The 20,869-nt window shown below is 37.7% G+C and overlaps 1 protein-coding gene across 1 annotated transcript in view; it reads left to right on the top strand.

Moving 5' to 3' along the window:
• AFF3 (AF4/FMR2 family member 3) overlaps nt 1–20,869 on the top strand; it is a 266,117-nt gene that overhangs the window by 95,041 nt on the left and 150,207 nt on the right. The window contains 1 exon segment of the mRNA XM_044431098.1: nt 16,420–16,464. Within this exon segment, the coding sequence (XP_044287033.1) occupies nt 16,420–16,464 (45 nt within the window).

Genomic DNA, 20,869 nt, shown 5'->3' with positions numbered 1-20,869 from the left:
TCCCAGGCAAGGATGTCATATAGCAGGTGCAGCATCCTCAATATGTCTATTTTATTTTGAACTGTCTGTCTGCGTGTCTACCTTTTTAGATGTGTGCATTCCAGGAGGGGTGTGCCCACATTGAAATCTATTGTTACCTGCAGCATGCCTTTGAGGTGGAACCAAATAAGCCTATAAAATTTCTGCAAGGCTGCCTAACCATCCAACCCTATGCACTAGGCTGCTTCCAGGACACAATTCCAGTGACAATTCAGCACAGCCAGTGATTCAGCAACAACAACCTATACTCAACCCATGTTGCCATGTCTTCTGAAACAGATCAATATATACATGGAGCAAACATAAACATTGCAGGAAGGACAAGTACTTTTGAGGAACTGCTGGCTTTCTTTTCTCATCCTCTGCAATTGCTGCCTTCTGATGTTGTCTTACGATAGCAGCAGTAGTAACAAACATAGGCTGCTTTTTGCCTATTGTTCCTTTGCTGTAATTTATTGTCTATTCTTTGATGGCAGAACTATCGATGTGGACAAATTAGGAATAGTTTTAGCTCCTCCCCCTGCTCTAGACAGCTGATATTGTTCTAGGGCAGCAGGAGTGATGAAAAATGAGTTTGTTCCCTTACCGTACCATTGCACTCTATAAGATCCTACTCCTCAAAATCCAGTCAATATTTTAAGATTCTTGTGATGAAGTCCTGTGTATGTTTGGATAGAAAGTTCTACAGCTGTACTTAGCTCTGTTGAAACATGCATAAGGTTGAACCCTTTTGCAGCTCTGGAAGAAGAGGCCTGGACATGCTGCTAACATGCTCCCCACAGTAAAAAAACTGAGTACAAAAAGAAAGATGTTTCCTTCACATAGCAAAGTTACTGTTCTGGAAAACTGTGGGGAAATTGGGGCACTGTCCACTTTTTCAGTGACCGAGGTATCTGTTCAAACTGAGTTTTTCCTCAGGTGCAATGCCACTGTAGATGTGTGTGAGGGAGGTTAAGGAAGGACTCTCCCCACTGCTTTTTCTGCAGTAGTTCCATCATCTCTTGTTCATACTAGTCTATCCAGTGTGCAGTCTTTCAAGCAGGGAGGAGAATTCACTGCAGAACAAGGAAGCCAGGAACTGACTTATTGGTAAGACATTTAAACACAACAATAGAGGATGCATTCTCTTCATTTGGGTGAAGCAAGTCCCTATTATTAAACACAGATGAGGCATGATTCAACTAGGGTTGGACAATATTTTATATGTGTTTGCTCAGAAGTCTTTTCTGTCCCATTTCCAGATTAAACTTCATTTTCAATAAATAGTTTTAACAGCTTAAATTTGCTTATTTTTAATTCTCCCAAACAAAATATACATTTTATTTATATTTTATAAACACGTATTTTGAGCATTTTATCTTCAAATATATTTTTATTCACATTTCACCTAAAATATGCATTTATGCACATTTTAGTGTGTTTTTGAATGTTGAACTTTATCAAAAAATTTACAGGAGTGTGACAATCCGAGGATAACTGTGTTCCAATCAGCTGTGGAAGAGTGCATCAGATGGATTCATTTTAAAATGTCTTGAGCAGCTTTAACACATGTTAATATTTTTCTCCTTATGATGCAGACATGCAAATAGTCTAGTATGCTGCTTTTCCCAATTTTAACTAAGAATTGTTATTAACACTAGGAATAATATTTTAAAAAGGTCAAAAGACACAATGCAAGCCATCATTTTTATGACCATCAAATTAATTTATTTTTCTTGTGTCTGCACCTAATGGAGATTGACTCTCCTGGTTCCCTGCTGTAATGATGCTCACTGAGTTGAGAATGAAGATGTTGGAGGATAAAAGTAGTACTCTGACTGCTATTGATTAACTGTCTTGTTTGCTTCATTGTTCAGGATTCATTAGCCTTTTGGGCAGAGAGGCACCCCAGTATGATGCCCCTTATACCTTCCTGAAAAGACAGAGGCTTTTAAAGGGACAGCTTTACTTAAAATGCAGTTTGATGTATAATTGTAGTCTTACTCAGAGAATTGCTAATGAATTAAGGCAGATGAAATAACATTAGCAGAGAAATCCTATAGAACATTGGCGAGTATTCCAAGGACTGTAGAATTTTTAAATTCCTTCTCCTAAAGCCATAGGCACTCCTACAATCTCAGGAGGTTCTGATCCTACCCCTTCTCTTTCACTGCTCTCCTGGAATGAAATGGACAAATTTGTCATCGTCTTTTTCCCTTCTAGTGTCACCCATTTCTGCTTTCTTTAACTTGGTCTTAGTTTTTGGTAGGGGCAAGATGAGCTAAGTGGAATCAAAAACAAAATGGTCATGATTGCTTCTCGTTAGGGACAACGAGGGCAACTATATCCATTTATTTGGGTCAAGTGAAAATGAAATGCCTATGTTTTAGTGGAGTATAAATATTCATATTTGAAAAATGATCAGATCCATTCTTCATTTGGACAGAGAAGCATCCTTTAACTCTGTGTCTCTGGTACACTGGTGACTGCCAATTCTGTCTCTCCTTTCTGTCTGAATCCAAGAAAGCTATATATTTCTAAATGGGTCCCTGGTGCCTTTAATGGGCAGGATGAGGGCCAACAAACTGAATCTAGAGCATCTAGTTCTACTCTAGAACAAGGCAGAGGTGTTCCTGGTTAGTTGAAAGGCAGATTAGGGAACAGGTAAGCTTTTCTAGGTGAGGTCTCTATTTTGTGTACATCATTCATTGGTCAAGAATGTTTATAGCACTTTCAGTGAGTATGGTTTTTTTTTTTTTTTTTTGTTATTAGAGCAGGGAATATTTCTGGGAATAGAAATAAAATACTACTTATGTATTTGCACAATCCTGCTATATACAGTGCCACCTAGAGTTTATATCTGGAAAGAAAAAGCTTCTTGTGATGTTTTAGGATCTCAGTTCTATGACAAAACCCAAAGTAGATACATCAGGCTAATAACCACAAGGAGGAAAGCCACATGACTTCCTTGTTACAACGCCAATGGCTTCTGGTCCATTTCCATGCACAGTTCAAGTGCTGGTTATGATCTGTACATCCAGATAAAGGAAGGATCCAGGCTCCCTGAAAGACTATCTTCTGTCAAACGCGTCTGTTCAGATCTTAAAATATTTCAGAGATACCTTAATTTTCTAAATTTTGTGATGCTAGAGGCATATTTGGTGGCCATGTGAGAGTTTTCTTGGTCACTCTAAGGCTGTGGAACTCTCTTCTCAGAGAGCTTAGGTCTAATCTGCCTCTGTGGCCCTTCTGCTGGCAGGCAAAAACAAACAAACAAACCTTTATTCAAGCAGGCCCTTTGCATATAAGTGGGTCTGTTTAATTGATTCTGATTTTGTTATTACTGTTCTTAATTTGTTTTAATATGTTTGTTTTATTGTTATATCAAATAAAACATTGTTCAAAAGCTATTTTGAATAAAACTTGATCTTAAGTTGAGTGTAGTTTTCTTGTAGAAAAGTCCCAGATGTATGCATTGATTGCATTTCAAGATTATGTGGCTAACAAGCTTACATTTTAATTACTGTTTACCTAACTATTGTTCAAAAGAAATTTCTCATTTAAATTTTAATATTTAGATGTTTTAAAATTCATTTTTCTGATTTAAATAACATTTTTAATTTACTATGTTATGCTGTCTTTCTACCTTAACTAACTATATTACCTTGCCATGTCTAGCCTCTCCATCCTATGATAACTAAACATCAGTCCTATCAGGCCTGTGGTCTTTTTGAATGCCAGAAAAAATCCAAAGGCCTGGAACATTTTATGACATAAAAGCTAAAGTGAATGCCTATGTTTCTGAACTCCAAAACATCTACTGAACTTTTCATATTATGGGTGAGTCCCAACATTGCTCAAGATAGCCATGCTTTTCTTTCTTCCAAACATGCATAGTACCTCAAAGTTTTTTTTTAACTAAGCAATTTTCTGGATCAAATACAAATTTTTGCACAACATTCCCAATCAAGAAAATTGTGTGTGTGTGTGTGTGCTTGTCTGTGTTTTAATTATTATTGTACCCAGCAACACTGGGTAAACCACTATTGACAAAATATTTGCATGGCATGAACTGGGTCCATAAAATACACAAATGTGAAGGAGTTTATTCAGCACTGGAAGAAATGAAATAAATGTAGAAAAAATGATTTAATGCAATACAAAGATGTTGTTGAATGAATCAGACTTTGCTATTTAATTTACATTTCGAGGGCTCATTTGGATGATGAATGACACTGCTAGAGAACAAAACATACTTCCGGAACAAAAGAAAATCTCTGTAGCCTAATAACATTTTATGCCAGCACTTACATTTGTCAGAAGTGGATGCTATTTATCCCTATGATTATTTAAAAATCATTTTTATTGTCCTTTGTTCTGTGTCCTCTTCTGGGAATTTTAATTCAGAGTTTTGACACCTGCTTATTAACTTGCCTGAAGTATGAAGTACAAAGCCTTGTGCTATATAAAGAATTTTAACTAGCTATGTTTATATTACTGGCAGCTGTACACAAATTAGCTCAGTTTGAATTTATTTCACCTCAAAATAGAAAGCATTTCTGACACCGTTGCCTTAGCTCACTTACACATTACTGAGGTGGCAAAGTTCTACGGAATTGCCTAACATTTCAGACCATAAATAAGAGGTTTATACTGAAGCCATGCTCACTTGCTACTTTCTGGGGCACAACCCCAATCTTGTAAGCCTCAGATTTTTGTGAGCCCTTCCTTTCATTTTTAACAAGAAAATAATTAATTAGGATGGCTAGTTATACATCACCAAAGAAAGTGGTCAAAAGAGGATGTGGATTTGCATAAAATTTGTGGTGGGGGTGAGAGAGAGACAAAGAGAGTGGAGGGAGCATGTACAAATGTTAACTTAATTACTATAATTTAAACAACAATGCAAAATGGGGAAGATTTTGACTGGGTCAGCTATGTGCCTGTTTAGACTGCTGCCCAGGGACTGGCTTGATGAGCAACATGAAAGTCCCTGCTTTCTTTCTGTGGATTCTTTATTTCCTCCAGAGAGTCTTCAAACAGAGAACACTTCCAGATAAGGAGATAGGAAATGCTGTGCTGATTGAGATCAAAGCCCTTCCTAGTCTCATGTTCTGTTCACACTGTGGCCATCTAGCTGCCTGTGGGGATTGCATGAGTAGGACATGAGTGCCACAGCTGCTTCCTGTTCATAGACTAGCCTTTCTTAAAAATGGGGGTTCATCTAGCCCTCACCTATTTTAGAGCTGATATTTCAGGTCTGAATCATTTGATCTTTGCTAGAACCATCGTAAATATTTTTTAGCTGTGTTATGTGCAATGCATGCATAACTGCAAACCATATGCCACATTCATCCAACAATGTCATATTGTAATCCAAATATGGCCGCAAATATTTTAATGTTCACTACTCATTTCTGTGCAAATGCTAATATGCAGGTTGCAAACAGAAGAACATTTCAGAAGGTCTCACACATTCAAACTGCATCTGAAAAAAATATGTTTGGGTGTTTTGTGCTTATTTGATTATTTCTAAAGACTTTTGCCCAGGTGACATCCAGTTTCCTTACAGTATGGGCATATAAAGTACTTGTCTATGTATGCACATTTATTTCCTCAAGTCCCTGTTTCCAAAAATAGTTCTGTATTTCAGGCAGCACATGAGTCAGAGCTCTAGGAGATGAAACAAGTCAGATATTGCATTTGTATCTGGTGAGAAAATGCTTCGGTATAAGCTTTCTGAGAGAGCATGAAAAAGTAGATGCCATACATCTCTAGTTTATTCATTATAAAATGATGTAGAAGTGTTTGATCTTACTCTCTTTTTCTTCCTTCCTTAGTCAATCCTGACTTCCTTTAATGAGCCAGGATGACAAAAAAACCGCTACAATAAAACAGTAAGGATGATTTTTCCCAAGAGCAGTTGCACTACGTCTTCATAATGTGAGGTTGTTCAGTCTGGTTCTGAAGTATATAAAATTATAGAGAGATTACTGGTTTAGGATACAATCTGATGGCCTTTGAACATTGTTTTGGGGACCATAGAATAGGTCAAAGTCCTGGCTCTAGCCTCAGGAAAACGCTCCAGTCTTTCCTCCACCCTTGCAGCCCATCTAGCTCTTTCCATGCTGGCTGTGCCCTGAAGATGGAAGATCCTATCTGGAGCTGGTGCAAAGGGGCATGCCAAGGGGCAAGGAGGGAGCAAAGCCTATTGTCCCCTGAAGAATCCTGCCAGGGCCTCAAGCTTCCCCTTGCAATGAAGGAAGAAACATATAGATGGCAAGAACGGTCTGCCTACATGTTTTGACGTTCCTAATCTCTGTGCCCCTGCTTCTTTCCATTGATGCCTGTAGTCCTCCAAATTACATGCATCCACATTGGCTGGCAGTCTAAAGCTTCTTGTCTTCCATGCACATAGTTAAAGTCTGATGCTTCTAAATAAAGGAACAACTAAATCAAGGAGCAAATCTCTCATCTTCTAACACAAAATTATTCTTTCAAAAACTTTTAAACATGTTATAGCACTCTTGCTATGGTTAGTGCAGTTTGATTTTAAATAATTGATTGGAACCATTATTTAGTGAAAAAATAATTAGCTGAATTTACCTCTTATGCAAATCAATAGGATCAACCTGTTCCTTTAATATATTTAATAGTGCAAACTTACCCATGTCTGTTCAGATGTAGGCCCAGCTGAGAACAGTGAGACTTACTCTAGGTAAGTGTATATTGGATTGTAGCTTAATATTCATAGGAAACAGTCATCAGTAAAGAGCCAAAGGCAACACCTGCTAAATATAGAAAAGCTTTACATCTGTATGAAAGGGTGTTATTGTTTTGAACTGCTGTCTTCCATGCACATGGAACCAGAGATCATCGCTTACTAGTGCTTGTTTTTGTATTTCCAAAAGGGACCTGTCATCTTGACTGATTTTTCAAGACTGTATAGATATATGACTTCATTTCATGTGGTTCCTCTTTTGTATTTATATCCTGTTGTGGCACCTAGTATTTTTGGCACTGTTTATCCGCCCCCTTCATTGCCCTTCTTATCATCAGCTTTCTCTGCCATCACTGCAATTTAATTAGCTGCGAGTTTTACTTAATGTCATCATCAAACCTCTTTTGACATGATGGCAAGACGGTACCCATAAGTAAGAGTTCATAGAATACCACAGATTAAAGTCAGTGAACAAAAGAGGTCAAGGGAAGTGATGACAAACGAGAGGGAAGGCCCGCAGCTGCGTGGGATTGCCCTTTTTATTTTTTTCTCCTAACCTGATTTTTAATAAATAAATTAAAATTTACAGTTCTATCCTTAAAAGACCTACAAGGTAGATTAACTGTGCTCCGCCCTCCCCCAACACACACATTTTGGTCAGCTTTTAAGCTGGCTACAAGCATGGCAAAAGATAAGTGTAGTGAACAGCATCAAAATAACACAAAGTATAATCAAGGTGAGTATTTCTGCAATAACTCATACATTATGGCTCATACATTGTTGAGACTATACTAATATCAAAAGAGAAGTTATATTTAGGGGAAACATTCAACAAATATTCGGCTCTGTATATATCTCTCCCAGCACTTTATGTACACGTAAGACAAGTATTGATTCCATTCATTTTCCTGTATTTTGGTTTTGCTTCCTTTGTGCCCAGGTAGGAAGAGAGGGCTCTGTAGCAGTTAGTTATACTGCCTCCCCTCCCTCCATTATTAAAAGCAGGCTGCTAACAGGTAAATGCAAACAGTGATATATCTTAATTTACAAGTAGCTAAGCAATCATGGCAGGCATAATAAGTGTTCTTCCTGTAAGTGCCATGGAACCATCATCCCCAAAGTGTTCCAATCTCTTATCCTCAGAAGAGGCTGAAGATTTAGTCAGCAATCACAAGGCATCATGAGACTTCTGTTTACCCAGGACTCAGTTCTCAGAGGACCCAGTTCTCCAGGGCATTTAGAGGAAGTTCATTTGTCATCTGCAGATTCTGAGGATTTGGGCTGTGAAGGGAATATAGATGTGACAAGCACTCTGGTGTTTCCACAGCCCGAGGCTGCTAAAATAGATCCCTTTTAATGGTCAAATCTTGAGTAAAACTTGAGAAGGAGCTAAGTAGCCGAAATTGTGGCAACTTCCTACTTAAGCCTCTGTCTAGCACTGATCTTTGTTGGAGCAGTCCAGTCTGCTGATTGCTTCTTGAGGAATCTAATTTGACCTGCTCAAGATCGTATTAGCATAGTCATGCAAGCTGTCCTACATATCAGAGCACAAGTAAATTCATCTCATGAAATGGTAAAATAAGCAAAGGAGTTGAAGACTATCACTACTTCTTGTGCTGGTATCCACCAAGGCCTCCCCAAGCCATGACCACAGTCCCACAATTCTAGTCTCGATCCAATTTCATTACTTCAGACTTTGATTGGTTATTTCATCTTCCTGAGTGGGACTAAGGTTGATACCCAGTTGAAATCTTGTAAGATCACATTACAGAATGTGCTGCAGAGAAATGATGTATAGCATGGATTATCCCCTTATTTTAGATCTAGATCAGGTTGGGAACATTTTTTTCCTGCTAAGAACTGCATTCCTTTGGAGGATAATCTGTTGGCAGCTGCATGCTGCAGCACAACCTTCTTTCACTTCCTCGGGCACTCCTACATCCTTTTTTCTTTCTAACATCCTCTATTCTCCCTGCCTGCTTGCCTCCCTCCTTCTCTTTCTTGCTCTCCCAAGCACTCTCTGTCCACTACTCCTAGCTCACCAGGCTTCCAGGGAAGGGATAGTCTTCTTACCAGAGGTCTGAACCAGTTGCTTTTGAAATTAGGCTGAGGACTACTTATAGCCCTTGAGTGACAGGTTGTCTAACTACCCAAGTCAAACCGCATGTCTGGAGCGGCTTTCTTACTCAAGTTCACTCCCTATTCATAACATTTTGATTGTAAGCCCATATGGTACTGTATGGTCTGCTATTGATTCTGTGTGAGCCGCTCTGGGACTCTTTTTAGCTGAAGAGGGAGGTAAAAAAATGTTAAATAAATAGACAAATGTTCAAGGTGGATGGGTTTAGAAACTGTGGTGCTGTTCTGAGTAGCAGATTTCAGACTGAGAAGTACTATTTCAGAAGTACTGTGGTATTTCCAGCCTCCTTTGATAGGTGCGCTCCAGTCCAGATCAGAAAATCATGGGTAAGTGAGATGGAGAAAGGGAATATATGTTTTGTTTCAGGTGTGAACATATGTAAAGTACACATGTTACAGAACTTTTACATAACATTTGTTACTTTTCAAGAGGAAAAGTGATGTTAGTTGGTTGAAGCAAAACAAGAGAGACGTAGGAGAAGGCTAGCACATTTATTATGGCACAGAAGCTTTTGTGCACTGTGGTTCACAAAAGTCTATTTTTAATGTTCTGAACATTTCCAGAAGCCCATGGAAGCATTTGTAGTCATAGAGTTGTAGCAGATTATAGACAATATGGATATGATTTCTGAAATTATTAGATGCTTTTATTATGTTCCAGGAACTCAATATATTTAGTGTTTTATGATTCATTTAATTAGAAATGCTCCTAATGTTCACACATTGCTCAGCAATGTTCACCCCACTTAAGCCCAAAGGTGCATTCATTGTAAAATAATAAAATTTGTTATGTTCACAGAAATCATTATAATTATTAACTCAGTCTAGAATAAAACTCAATATACAAGGCTGATGAATAGGTTATTAATTGTTAGAACCTTTAAGCATATAAAGTGAACCCCAAGTGGAACTTTTTTTTTTTATAAACACAGAGAAATGGATGGAATATTAATTTTCCTTGTGATATTAGTTTCTCCTTACTTCATTCAATGCTAATATTGCCAGATATCTTTTAATATTGGGAAGCATCTTCAGAAATATATTCTCATCCAGATTCCATTCTAGTTCAAAGGACAATTTCAGCTTTTGCCTAAAATATATGAAGAGTTGCTTATATGATAGTAGAGCCTTGAGTTGACCATTGGCTTCTTGACACAGCTGCTAAGATATTTTAGAGCTAAATGCTAACCCACAGTTGATCTCTTATTAATGTGCCAGATCTGGGAATTATCCAATGCTTGCGCAGCATAATACAATGAACAAGAACAACAATTTCCTGTTGTAATCCATTGGCAAAGCTGAAAAAAGGGAATATGCAATCTTCATCCTATCTGAAGAAAAAAACACCCTGTCTTCTGCAGCTCCTCCATCAGACTATGGCAGCAAATATCGCACTTGTTGCCCAGGTTACATTGTGCAAATGTTGGTTCACACTAGTGCAACCAACATCATTTGTGCTAATGCTAGGACAACATTGGATACTATCCAAAGAAGCAAGGTCTCATGTCCAGGTCTTTTATCATAGTCCTGCATTGTGGGGGAGTGGTTCTCATACGTGAAAGTCACTCTGTTGCTAAATAAATTCGTACCAGTTTGCCATGTTGGGAAAATGGGCAGAGCCTTTAATTCTAGCTCACTTTTCCAACATTTTAAGGCCCTTTCCTCCCTGTCATTCCACCTCCATTTCTCAAACTCAGTGGGCCGCATGACTCCTCATTCACAAGCTCAGTGTGATGGCAGCTGTTCTGGGCAGTGATTCTTTTCTCCTCGCGGATACTTTTTTATAATTATAGGTCCATGGGTTCTATTGTGTTAGTGGGGCACACCACCTATGCCAAGGAAGTTTAGTGCATCCTATTGGAGATATTCAGATTACAGGAAATGCTAATCTCTGGAAGGAAGTAGGTTGATGGAGCTTCCTTCTGCAACTGAGTGATTTTGCTTGTTTTGCATTGCCTCTAGAAGTGCTAAATTGCATGTGCGGTGGGAGCTGCTTGAGTAATGGAATTTGGGGATTGCAAGAGAATTGGCTAGGAGGCATAAGCATCTATTGAATTATTCCCTCTATATTTCCATGTCTCCTTTCAGGAAGAACCAAAGCTTCCCATCCTTCATCTTCCATTCCACCAATGCCTCACCAATCTAGGAGGTTACTAACAAAATTTTAATATTTTTTCTATATTCATTCATCATTTTCAGCTCAATGGGAGTGAAAACTTATCATTTATAAACAGTTATTCTTATTATGCTTCTGGTTAAAGCACCTATTATCATTCATTAATTGTAAACACAAAACAGCTATATTTGGTGTTATATAAAGTAAATGTCAATGCAATTCACTTTCACACTATATAGCTTCTATTGGTGTATTGTTAATTTAGATTCTTTAAAAAGGGAAAGAAACACATGCATTTTAAGATATTGAAAAATACATCACAGGTGATGGTTGGATTCACATTTTAGTGTTGCAGAAGGGCTAATGACCCCATATCCTCTTTTGTCTGTTACAAACACCTATTATGCAATAGGATTTTGCTAATTTGTTCTAGAAAAGCAAGCTCTCTGAATATAGCAGAACTCCCTCACCGGGTCTGATGAGACTTGTAGTTCCAAACATCTGGAAACAGGGAAAAAGGTTGCCTAGTTCTGCTCTAATTGGTATACCATGATGACACACACATTTAGTTATAATGTTGTATTCTGCTTAGGTTACCACTTTCCACTTTGATTTACTCCCCTGAGCTTTTATCAGGTTATTCATTCTATTCCTGCTTATCCATAATTAGGTTAACCAATATACCAAAAAATAGTACAATTCTTAATAAGTTATAGTTTAGGATTTGCACACTCCACTATATGCACTTCACAGAAATCTCAAAAATTTAAATACATTGCACTGGAATGGAATTACAGAGTGCTAAGATTTCAAATTGGACCTTGGTTTTTATTAAGTCCTGATGCTCATGCTCTGCACAAAGAAGCTTACCTGCTGCAACGACAAAAGGATCTAATTTCCACATTCAGAACTTTCCAGAAAAATAGGTAGCTAATTAGTCAGTTTAATACATTTACAGCATGCATTAAAACACATGGTGCAACAGATAATGTCCCTGCAAAAAAGCATTTTCAGAAAAAAGACCAGCTGGCTCTTTTGGAAATGCATTGTATTTTGAGACAAGGAAATAAATTCTAGTAGTACTGGGTACTTCATGCTAGATATTCAGTTTTTGCAGAGTGTAAGAAATCCTGATGGGAATCATACATCTAGAAGGATTAGGTTGGCAATCTGCAGTAGCAATTTAGGTATGACCATTTTCCAGCAGTGAGGCAAGAGAATATGTTCAGCTCAACAACCATTTTTTATAAATAAAGAAAACCATTAATATACTGTGACAAAGTATTGATTTTATGCAATTAATTGTTCACAATAACAATAAAAACCTTATATTTTATTAATAGAACTATACCGTTCCAGTCCATTACATTTCCCTCTTATTGTTTCTGGACTATACTGTGTGTTTTATATGAACAAAATGCTAAAGAGTTATGAGATTGCCTGGCTAGCATGTCTAAACATTTCACTGGAGGTGCCCAAGCAGCTTTTGTAGGATGAAATATTTTCATTGCAGCTGTTTATAATTGATTGTTCTGATGCTCCTGGAAAAGTAGAGCGGGTTGAAAAGGTTTCCATTCTTTCTTAACCTTAAGAGGTTTGACTGACAGTTTCAAATTCGCAAATGCTAATATATCACAGTAACAAGATTGAGCCTACAGCCCTCAAACTCCCTATGCCCAGTGCTTGCCTTGTAAGCTGGGTTTTTTAACCCTTAGGTACCAAGGAGGAAAAAAGATTTACCATATTTACCATAGGCAATTATATCCCAAACTTTCTAGAACGCTATCATCTACACCAGCCTTCTCCAACCAAATGTGTTGGATTATAGCTCCCACAAACTCAGTCAGCATGCTGGTTGGGGATAATAGGATATCGAAAGGAACGCTTGCGCCCATATATGCCCTCCCGCCCCTTGAGATCAGCAACGGATGCCCTTCTCCGGGAACCCTCTGTGAATGATATTAGGAGGGTGAGTACCCGGAGGAGGGCTTTCTCTGCGGTGGCGCCCCAGCTATGGAATGTGCTCCCCAGAGAGGTCCGCCTGGCGCCATCGTTATTTGTTTTTCGGTGCCAGGCTAAGACCTTTTTATTTAAAACTTATTTTAATTGCTACATCATTGTATTAATTAGGATTTAAAAATTTTTAGCTGAGAATGCGCCGGGGGTTTTTTAATGTTTTTTTTCTTTTAAATTGTTATATTATTGTTATTTATGTATGTTTTTATGTATTCTTTGTGAGCCGCCCCGAGGCTTTGTTGTGATGGGGGCGGCATAGAAATGTTTTAAATAAATAAACAATAGGGGATGTAGTTCAACACATCTGGAAGGCATCAGCTTGTGGACGGATAATCTATATGTTGTCTTTATCTCCATCATGGGCCATGCTCTGTTCTGCTAGCTAAATCTGGCAATTTGCACAACAAAAATGACTTTAAAAAGCTGTATCACATGTTGACTAAACTATGCACACATTTATGAGAAAGTAACAGTCAGCCTGTGCATATCTACTCTGTCAGAAGGAAGTCCTGCTAAATTCAGTGGGATTAATTCCCAGACAAATTTGTATAGGATTTCTGACTTATTGATCCTGATATTGAAATACCTGGATGGTTTTGTGGGCTGCACAATCTTAACCGAGTGTTTTATCAGAAGTACGACCCATTAATTTCAATGTGTCTTTCTTTCTGATAAGTGTGCTTAGGTTTCTTCTAAGTGACATGTCTGGATGTCTTATCCCTGGATGTCCTAAAGCATTTATAATATTTGGCACCAAAATCCAATCCTGTCCAGGGCATGGGGCAGAGGAGCTTTAACCCTTTGCCAGTACACCTTTCACTGACAGTAAGTGTGGATTAGATATGGGATGGATTTGTGCCACCTGAAAGTACTTTCTTTTCACAGCAAGCTGTAGCATCAGTGTTGCTTTTATTTTTCAGAAGAAATCACATAACAGAAAAGGAAAAGAAATGTGCATGCTGGCATTTTCCATCCATGAAGTAGTAACAGGCCTTTTCCTTTGAGATTTCAGACAGTTCAGTATCTCTGAATGTTATGAACCTAGCTGAGAGAACCTCTGCCCTGAGAACCTTGTGAATGAATCTTATCTTGACATTCAGAGCAAAACAGCTGGGGCAATAAATGGTCAGGGCTTGTGGGACCTGAGAGTAGATTTTCCTCCAATAAAAAAGCAGTCCACACACACGCACATGCACACACAACTGGATATGCTCTCCTGTAAGATGCATAAAAAAGCTGACCCAGGTAGAGGTCAATTCGAGGGGAAGTCAGAGCTTTCAGAGTTATGTTAGGAGTCAGGTTGATATGTGATGCAAGGTTTTTTAGGCAAGGAAGATTCAATTACCAAAAACTAAAATAAAAACTAAACTAAACTAAAATTAAAAGGATGGCTTGTCCAAATTAGAATAAACAGGATCATCAACACATTAGTATCTCTAGGTTCAGGCAGATGTATATCAAGATGTATATTCCCCAGTTCAGATTGGTGCTTAGAAATTCAGGAGGGGACTGAAACTTGAGGAATTCTCTGAAATCATGGCAGTGGATTTAAAATAATAACTTTTAATAATGCCAGTAATTTTTGTTCAGTTTGAATAACAGCAGAGCATTCCAGACCCTTTCCATTACATGGCCATGCATAGTTTTGAGATGTTTAATAACTAGCACACCCCTAGCATTAAATAAATATTTCATTTTTACAATGAAAATTAGAAATCATTTCTGAATCTAACTGATGTGGCTCTTTCAAAGTATTAATAGCAACATGTTGATAGTTTTGTTATGCAGCACAGAAGTCAGTCACAGAAGTTAACAGTGAAAGAATTTAGGGCCTTACCATGTGTTGCTCATATGCACATGCACAAAACCTCAGCGACAATTATGGGAGAGGGGAATTTGGACCTAAACATTGATAAAGCAGGTGTATTTAACCATTTCTTTGCATACCATTTCTCCACCCCAGATTATATTTCCTTGAAGGGGCTTCACCTTAGAAAAGAACACTTTTTATCAAGGGGAAGAAATTTCCGCCACCATATCCCACAATTTTCAACATTCCCAGTAGAGTCTACGTATTGGTTGTACGAAAGAGTAATCAAGTAAAATATACAGAAACTTCATAAATGCCACAGTTCTGAATATGTGTATTGGTTGTCACCTAGTATAGCCCTCTCTGTTTAAATTGTTGGCCCAGAAACAGTGATGGGATCCAGATTTCGCTACATGCAGCCAGACTAGGAAAAACATGCTTCTTTTCCCATCTTTGCTACTGTAGAGGACTGTGCTGAATGGGGTGAGCTGAGGAGATGGGAGAGGATCCACCAAAATCAGGTGAAAGCACCTTCTGTAAGAATTCACAAAAGGCAGGCCTTGGATCCAGCTCACTAAATACGCTTGGATATTTTGTAACTTAAGGCTGCATAAGGTCACCCTTCACAGTGCTGTATAACAGGTATGTCACTGGTGTAAGATGAGGGTAACTAACATTGACAAGATAATAGATGATGTTGACTGCTGACTTCTTTTTGTATTGCTTCATAAAGTTATCTTGATCTTTTATTAATTGATTCATTTTTAATATAAGGAACAATTCATTTTATTTATTTATTATATTTATTTTTCCCCTTTTTCTTCAAGGAACTCAAGGCTGCTTACATTGACTCTCATTCTTATCCTCACAACAACCCTGTGAACTAGGCTGGCCCAAAGTCACCTGGTGAGCTTTGTGGCTGAGTGAGGAATAGAACCCCCTTTTCCTGGATCGCAGTCCAACACACTAACCACTACATTACACTGGCTTTCATTTGATTCATTATGACCTTCTCCTACTCAAATCCCATTAGAATGGGTGAGTCCTGTGCAGAAGTACATGCTAGCAACTTCACTTCAGCGAGGCTTGTAGTGAAGAGGTTTATGGTGTGCAGCACTTCAGCAGGCCCAGCCCCCATAAGGTTGCATGAACCCCCTGCCTAAGCTGGAGGGTCTGGAAGGACGATGAGTCCCATGGACTCCACTGCTGCCTCCTATACCTCTCCAATAGGGTGGCCAAAGTGGTGACCCCAGCCAGCAAATGCAGCCAGCAAGCAGCTGCTGTGATTCTTTAGAGCATTCTCCACCTTATTCTGAGCAAGGCAAGATGGGCGACTGCTTTGGAGAACTGAGGCGACTGCTATCTGACTGCACTGAATATCTCAGCAAGAGTTTCTAGCATGGCTTTTCAGAGCAGTGGGCTTATGTCTTGCCCTGAGGGATCCTCAGAGCGAGTCATTATCCTGCTTGGCACACCAGAGAACCATGCCAGGCAGCTTCCCACTGCCCCAAATCCTGCAATGTGTTACTCGTTATCACATTGTGTAAATGTGTTAGACGCTATTTCTCACTTTGTATCTGTTTTCCTCTTTGTTTCCAGGACAGTGGGCCAAGAGATGACAGCTGTGTTGAAGAAATTTTGCGGGTAAGACTATTTTTTCCCCATGAGTTGGTACCAAAGAAAGTGGTGCTAGAAGTAGGATTTTGGAGCTAACTTACTACTTAGTGGGAAACCTGTCAGAACCAGGTGATTTTTCAATATTCCTATTTGGAATTGCTTCATAATTCCCTTTATAAGCAGAGGCATCAAGTGAAACTAACATTGTGTGGATTCTAAACATAGAAGGTTAACATACTATACAAATGAGAATAAAAAACTACAAATTGGGAGCTCATATCTATGGTAGAGGTATATGTCATACTCTGCTCTTTAATATTTGACCTAACATTTTATGTTTTCATTGTTTAGAATGATGTGCCAAATTTTTACTTTACATGTTCACCACTTTCTCAGTTTACTTGTGAATACAAATTCTGTCAGCTGTGAAAGAACAGTACTCAACTTGCATTTAAAGTTCTGCATCTTCTAATAGTTGTGTAGCTGGGCAAATTGTGAATTGTGTTATAAAAGATTTCAACTCCTAGTTTAAAGATTTGTTGCATTTTATTTTCTTTTTTATAAATACCATGGGCAAAAATTCATTCAATAAAAAGACTTTCTGGATTCCCACTCAATGGCTCAGGAATCGATACAGTTTTAAAATACTTGAACAACTCAGCAGAAATCTTGTTTCAAAATATCCTGAAATTAAAAAGATAAATATTGAAATGAAATTGATTTGGAGCACTTGGAATAACTGGATATAGCAACTTCAAGCAAACTTGGGCTGCTCTAACACTATCAGTATATCAGTCCCATAGAGATTTAATTGACATAATACAGATGTAGAAGCCATAAAATAATCTAATTCAAAGCAACTCTGATGCTCTGGTGAAATAAGTGTACTCAGTCTTGCCAAGATGCAAAATGATCCAAGTATCAATAGGACTAAGTTCAGCTGTATAAAGTTGAAGTATAAATCTCATCATCCTTTGGCTCATAGAAGCAAGCGTACATCTATCCAGTAAAGGGTCTAAAATCAAATTGATGTCTCTATGCATGATCAAATAATGATCAATAATATCTATTAATATGCTAAGCACTCTTGAAGCAAAAGCAGAGAGTCATCATTAGGTCCATACATATTAATATATTTCCCAATCAGAATCAATAAGCTAGAAAGCATGAAGCAATACTCATGTGGGAAGTTGGCATCTTAATGCAATTAAGTGTGAAATGACCACATATAGATACAGGAGACATCATTTATGTTGAGTTTTATGTAGAAAAAGATGGCAAACTTCAGCTATTATACAAGGAAAAATCACCAGGTTCATATTTTGCTGTTCCTGTGAAGACACAATCAACAAATACACGAGCAGTACCTGAAAACAGGGGTTTTTGTGATTGTGCTTCTATGAATAGCAGTGATGTTACTACTCAGAATGTTACTCACTCCAGTCAAATCATTTGGAAGTTTTCGATATATAGAGATAAATGACTGATTACTAGCTGGTTTTAATTTTTACTGTTTCTTTTGATAAGATTTTATGGCATTTTACTGCATTGTTTTTATGTACTGTTGCGACTGCCCAGAGAGCTCTTGGGTAGTATAGAAATGAAGATGATCATAATAGCCAAAATAATATATGGATTTTGTTAAGTCAGTTTTGTCTCTGCTTTGCAAACTATCACGTGTCTTTCATTCTGTCATTCATTCAAGGCAGAAGCAGAGTTTTGTATGAGACTTTTTTTGTTTGTAAATGTGCACTTGTGCTAATTGTCATCTACACAAGTGTGCACTTATGCAAATCCTCTGAAATAGTTTAAAAAGCAAACAATTCTGCATAATTTCCATAATTCAGGAAAAGCTGCAAAATCTAGAGAGATTCACTGAAATCCAAACTCATTTGAATTTGCTGCAGATTCTTCTTTGAACTCTACTAATTACACAAATGACCGAATGTTTTATTTATTTTATCTTTAAACAAAGCAGGAAGATGTGTGGATTGTGTCATTATATAGTTTATTCACTAAGTGGCACTAGGCCAAATTGTATCTAGGTGGAGTCAGTACTCTAGAGAGTGCCTATCTGGCTTCCCAACTGGTGTTTCCTTGAAGCAATTCATAACAAAATTAATGTGATAGATTATAGCACTGCAATCAGATGACAGAAGACTACCAAGGCTGCAAATTTTGGTCAGAAGAAGGGATGTAAGAAATTGATGATTTATTCACTAAGCTGATGAAGCAATTGATTTTTAAAATATTCTAACTCCCTCCAAACTAGATTCACTCCAAGCATTTTCCAAAATAGAGGGCAGGAAAACATCCCACATGATTGTAAGGGCAAGAATTAAAGGCACAACCACTAGAAAGAACTTGTGCAATATGTTTCTGTGACCATTTTAATCACTTTTGTAGGAAAATAATAGAATGTTAATTTATCAATTATTTGATTTTTTGAAATTTATATTTGAAATTATATATTTGAAAGTTTGATTATTATTGAATAGTGTAAGTTGTAAGCAGTACAGCTTTTATGTAAGAAATTCACCAGTCTTCAGTGCCATTATAATGGGTCTGGAGTTTATTCCATTTATATTGTAATAAAGTTTTGGGCTGTGGTGCGGGTAAGCAAGGCAAATGGTACATCACTGAAAAGGTAAAATTAAAGTTAATGTATAAATAAGCAAGGTAAAGAGTGTTTAGGGCTGCAGTCCTGAAATACATACCTGAAACTTAAAAGTTGACATGTATACGTTAACACTGTGAGAATTTAATAAGTAAGCATGTTTAAAGAAACAGCAAATGCATAAACAAATAAGGAAATAAGCAAGAAAGACTGGGGATATTTCGTTTTTCTTTCTGTTTAGAAACCGGCAACAGGCTCTGTATTGATATAGAGTGATTTGAACTTAGTGCTTTTGCTATGAGATCAAGGGTTCTGATCCTTAGGGTTTTGTTTTGGGTTTTGTAAGAGTTTTTCCATTTTACTCACCCCCCCTTGCAACTTGTGAGTTTGGAAAAAAGAAGGAAGGAAATTGTCAGACAGAAGAGCTGGTGACATTGGAAAAGCATCCCTGGGTTTAAGATATTTGACCATTTACAGAAAATTTTTCAAATAGGCTTTGAAAGATTCATCCCATTCCCAATCAGGATAGTGGTGGTTTTACCCACCACCAAGTGGCTAGTTATAGTATAATATGGGTGGAGATAGATACTTGACGCGCATTCCTGTTGAAATCAGTCCAGTGGGGATAGCCATTATCCACAGATATTTGCACATTTGGATACGCATTCAGTTTATACCTGCAGTTCATGATCTTCGCTTCTTCAATTATTTAGGATGTCTGGAAAAGCCTGCAGGTGGCAACCCTACTTCAGTATATTTTTGAGTCATACGCTAACTGAAAATGAGGCCGGGCTTCCGAAATTAGATGTTACATTAGTAAAACTTATTTACAAATCTACTTCTGTAACAGTTTAATATTAGGAGTTCAGTGTTGAGCAGGACAATTCAAGGCAGACTTCTAATAATTGTTGTTGTCAGTTAACAGTATAAGTTAAAGCTAGCTAAACCGGTCCTCCCATACTTTAACTAGGCGTTATAATGTGAAAATAACTGGTTATTTTCAGATAGCCTGATAAAAACTTGTCCACTTGAAAAAGGATCAGATTGAGCATTCTGCCACTTTCCATTTTCAATTTTATTACCAAAAAAAAAAAAAAAATCATTAAGATGAGAATACTGTCATCTTTGAAGATTTCATTTTTATTCCAGAAAATTAGGATCTTGTTGGGATATAAAGACTGCAAGGAAATTCTGAATATGTTATAAGGTACATGACAGAAAATTAAGATGGGCTGAATGTCATTAAATCTGTCAGCTGTGGGATCTGTCAGCTGTATGAAATAATGGATAACTTTGATAGAGAAGGGAAGTAAATTTCATCTTTTTAATAAACAAGAGGTATAGTGCTGCCTACAGTAGTAAACTGACTGGTTGTTAATAATGCATAAGAAAGTATATGTCAGCTCAAAAACAGATCACATGTAGCTGAAAGAATAGGAAATGGTCCCATGATAAAAATAGCAGTCTTATCTGTACCAAAGGAAACCTAAGCCTTGGAAGTAGGGTTCATTGATATCAATATACTTTGCTAATCCCAAAGAAAAAGAAATGCAAGAAAGCAAAATGGCTGTCTGAGGAAGCTTTACAAATAGCTGAGGAAAGAAGGGAAGCGAAAGGCAAGGGAGAAAGAGAAAGATACACCCAATTGAATGCAGAATTCCAGAGAATAGCTAGAAGAAGTAAGAATGCCTTCTTAAATGAACCGTGCAAAGAAATAGAAGAAAACAATAGAATAGGGAGGACCAGAGATCCCTTCAAGAAAATTGGAGATATGAAGGGAACATTTCATGCAAAGATGGGCATGATAAAGGACCA

Source organism: Varanus komodoensis, unplaced genomic scaffold (assembly GCF_004798865.1).
Source record: "Varanus komodoensis strain SLA01 unplaced genomic scaffold, ASM479886v1 scaffold1, whole genome shotgun sequence".
NCBI lineage: Eukaryota > Metazoa > Chordata > Lepidosauria > Squamata > Varanidae > Varanus > Varanus komodoensis.
This window is presented reverse-complemented; position numbering and strand designations above follow the sequence as displayed.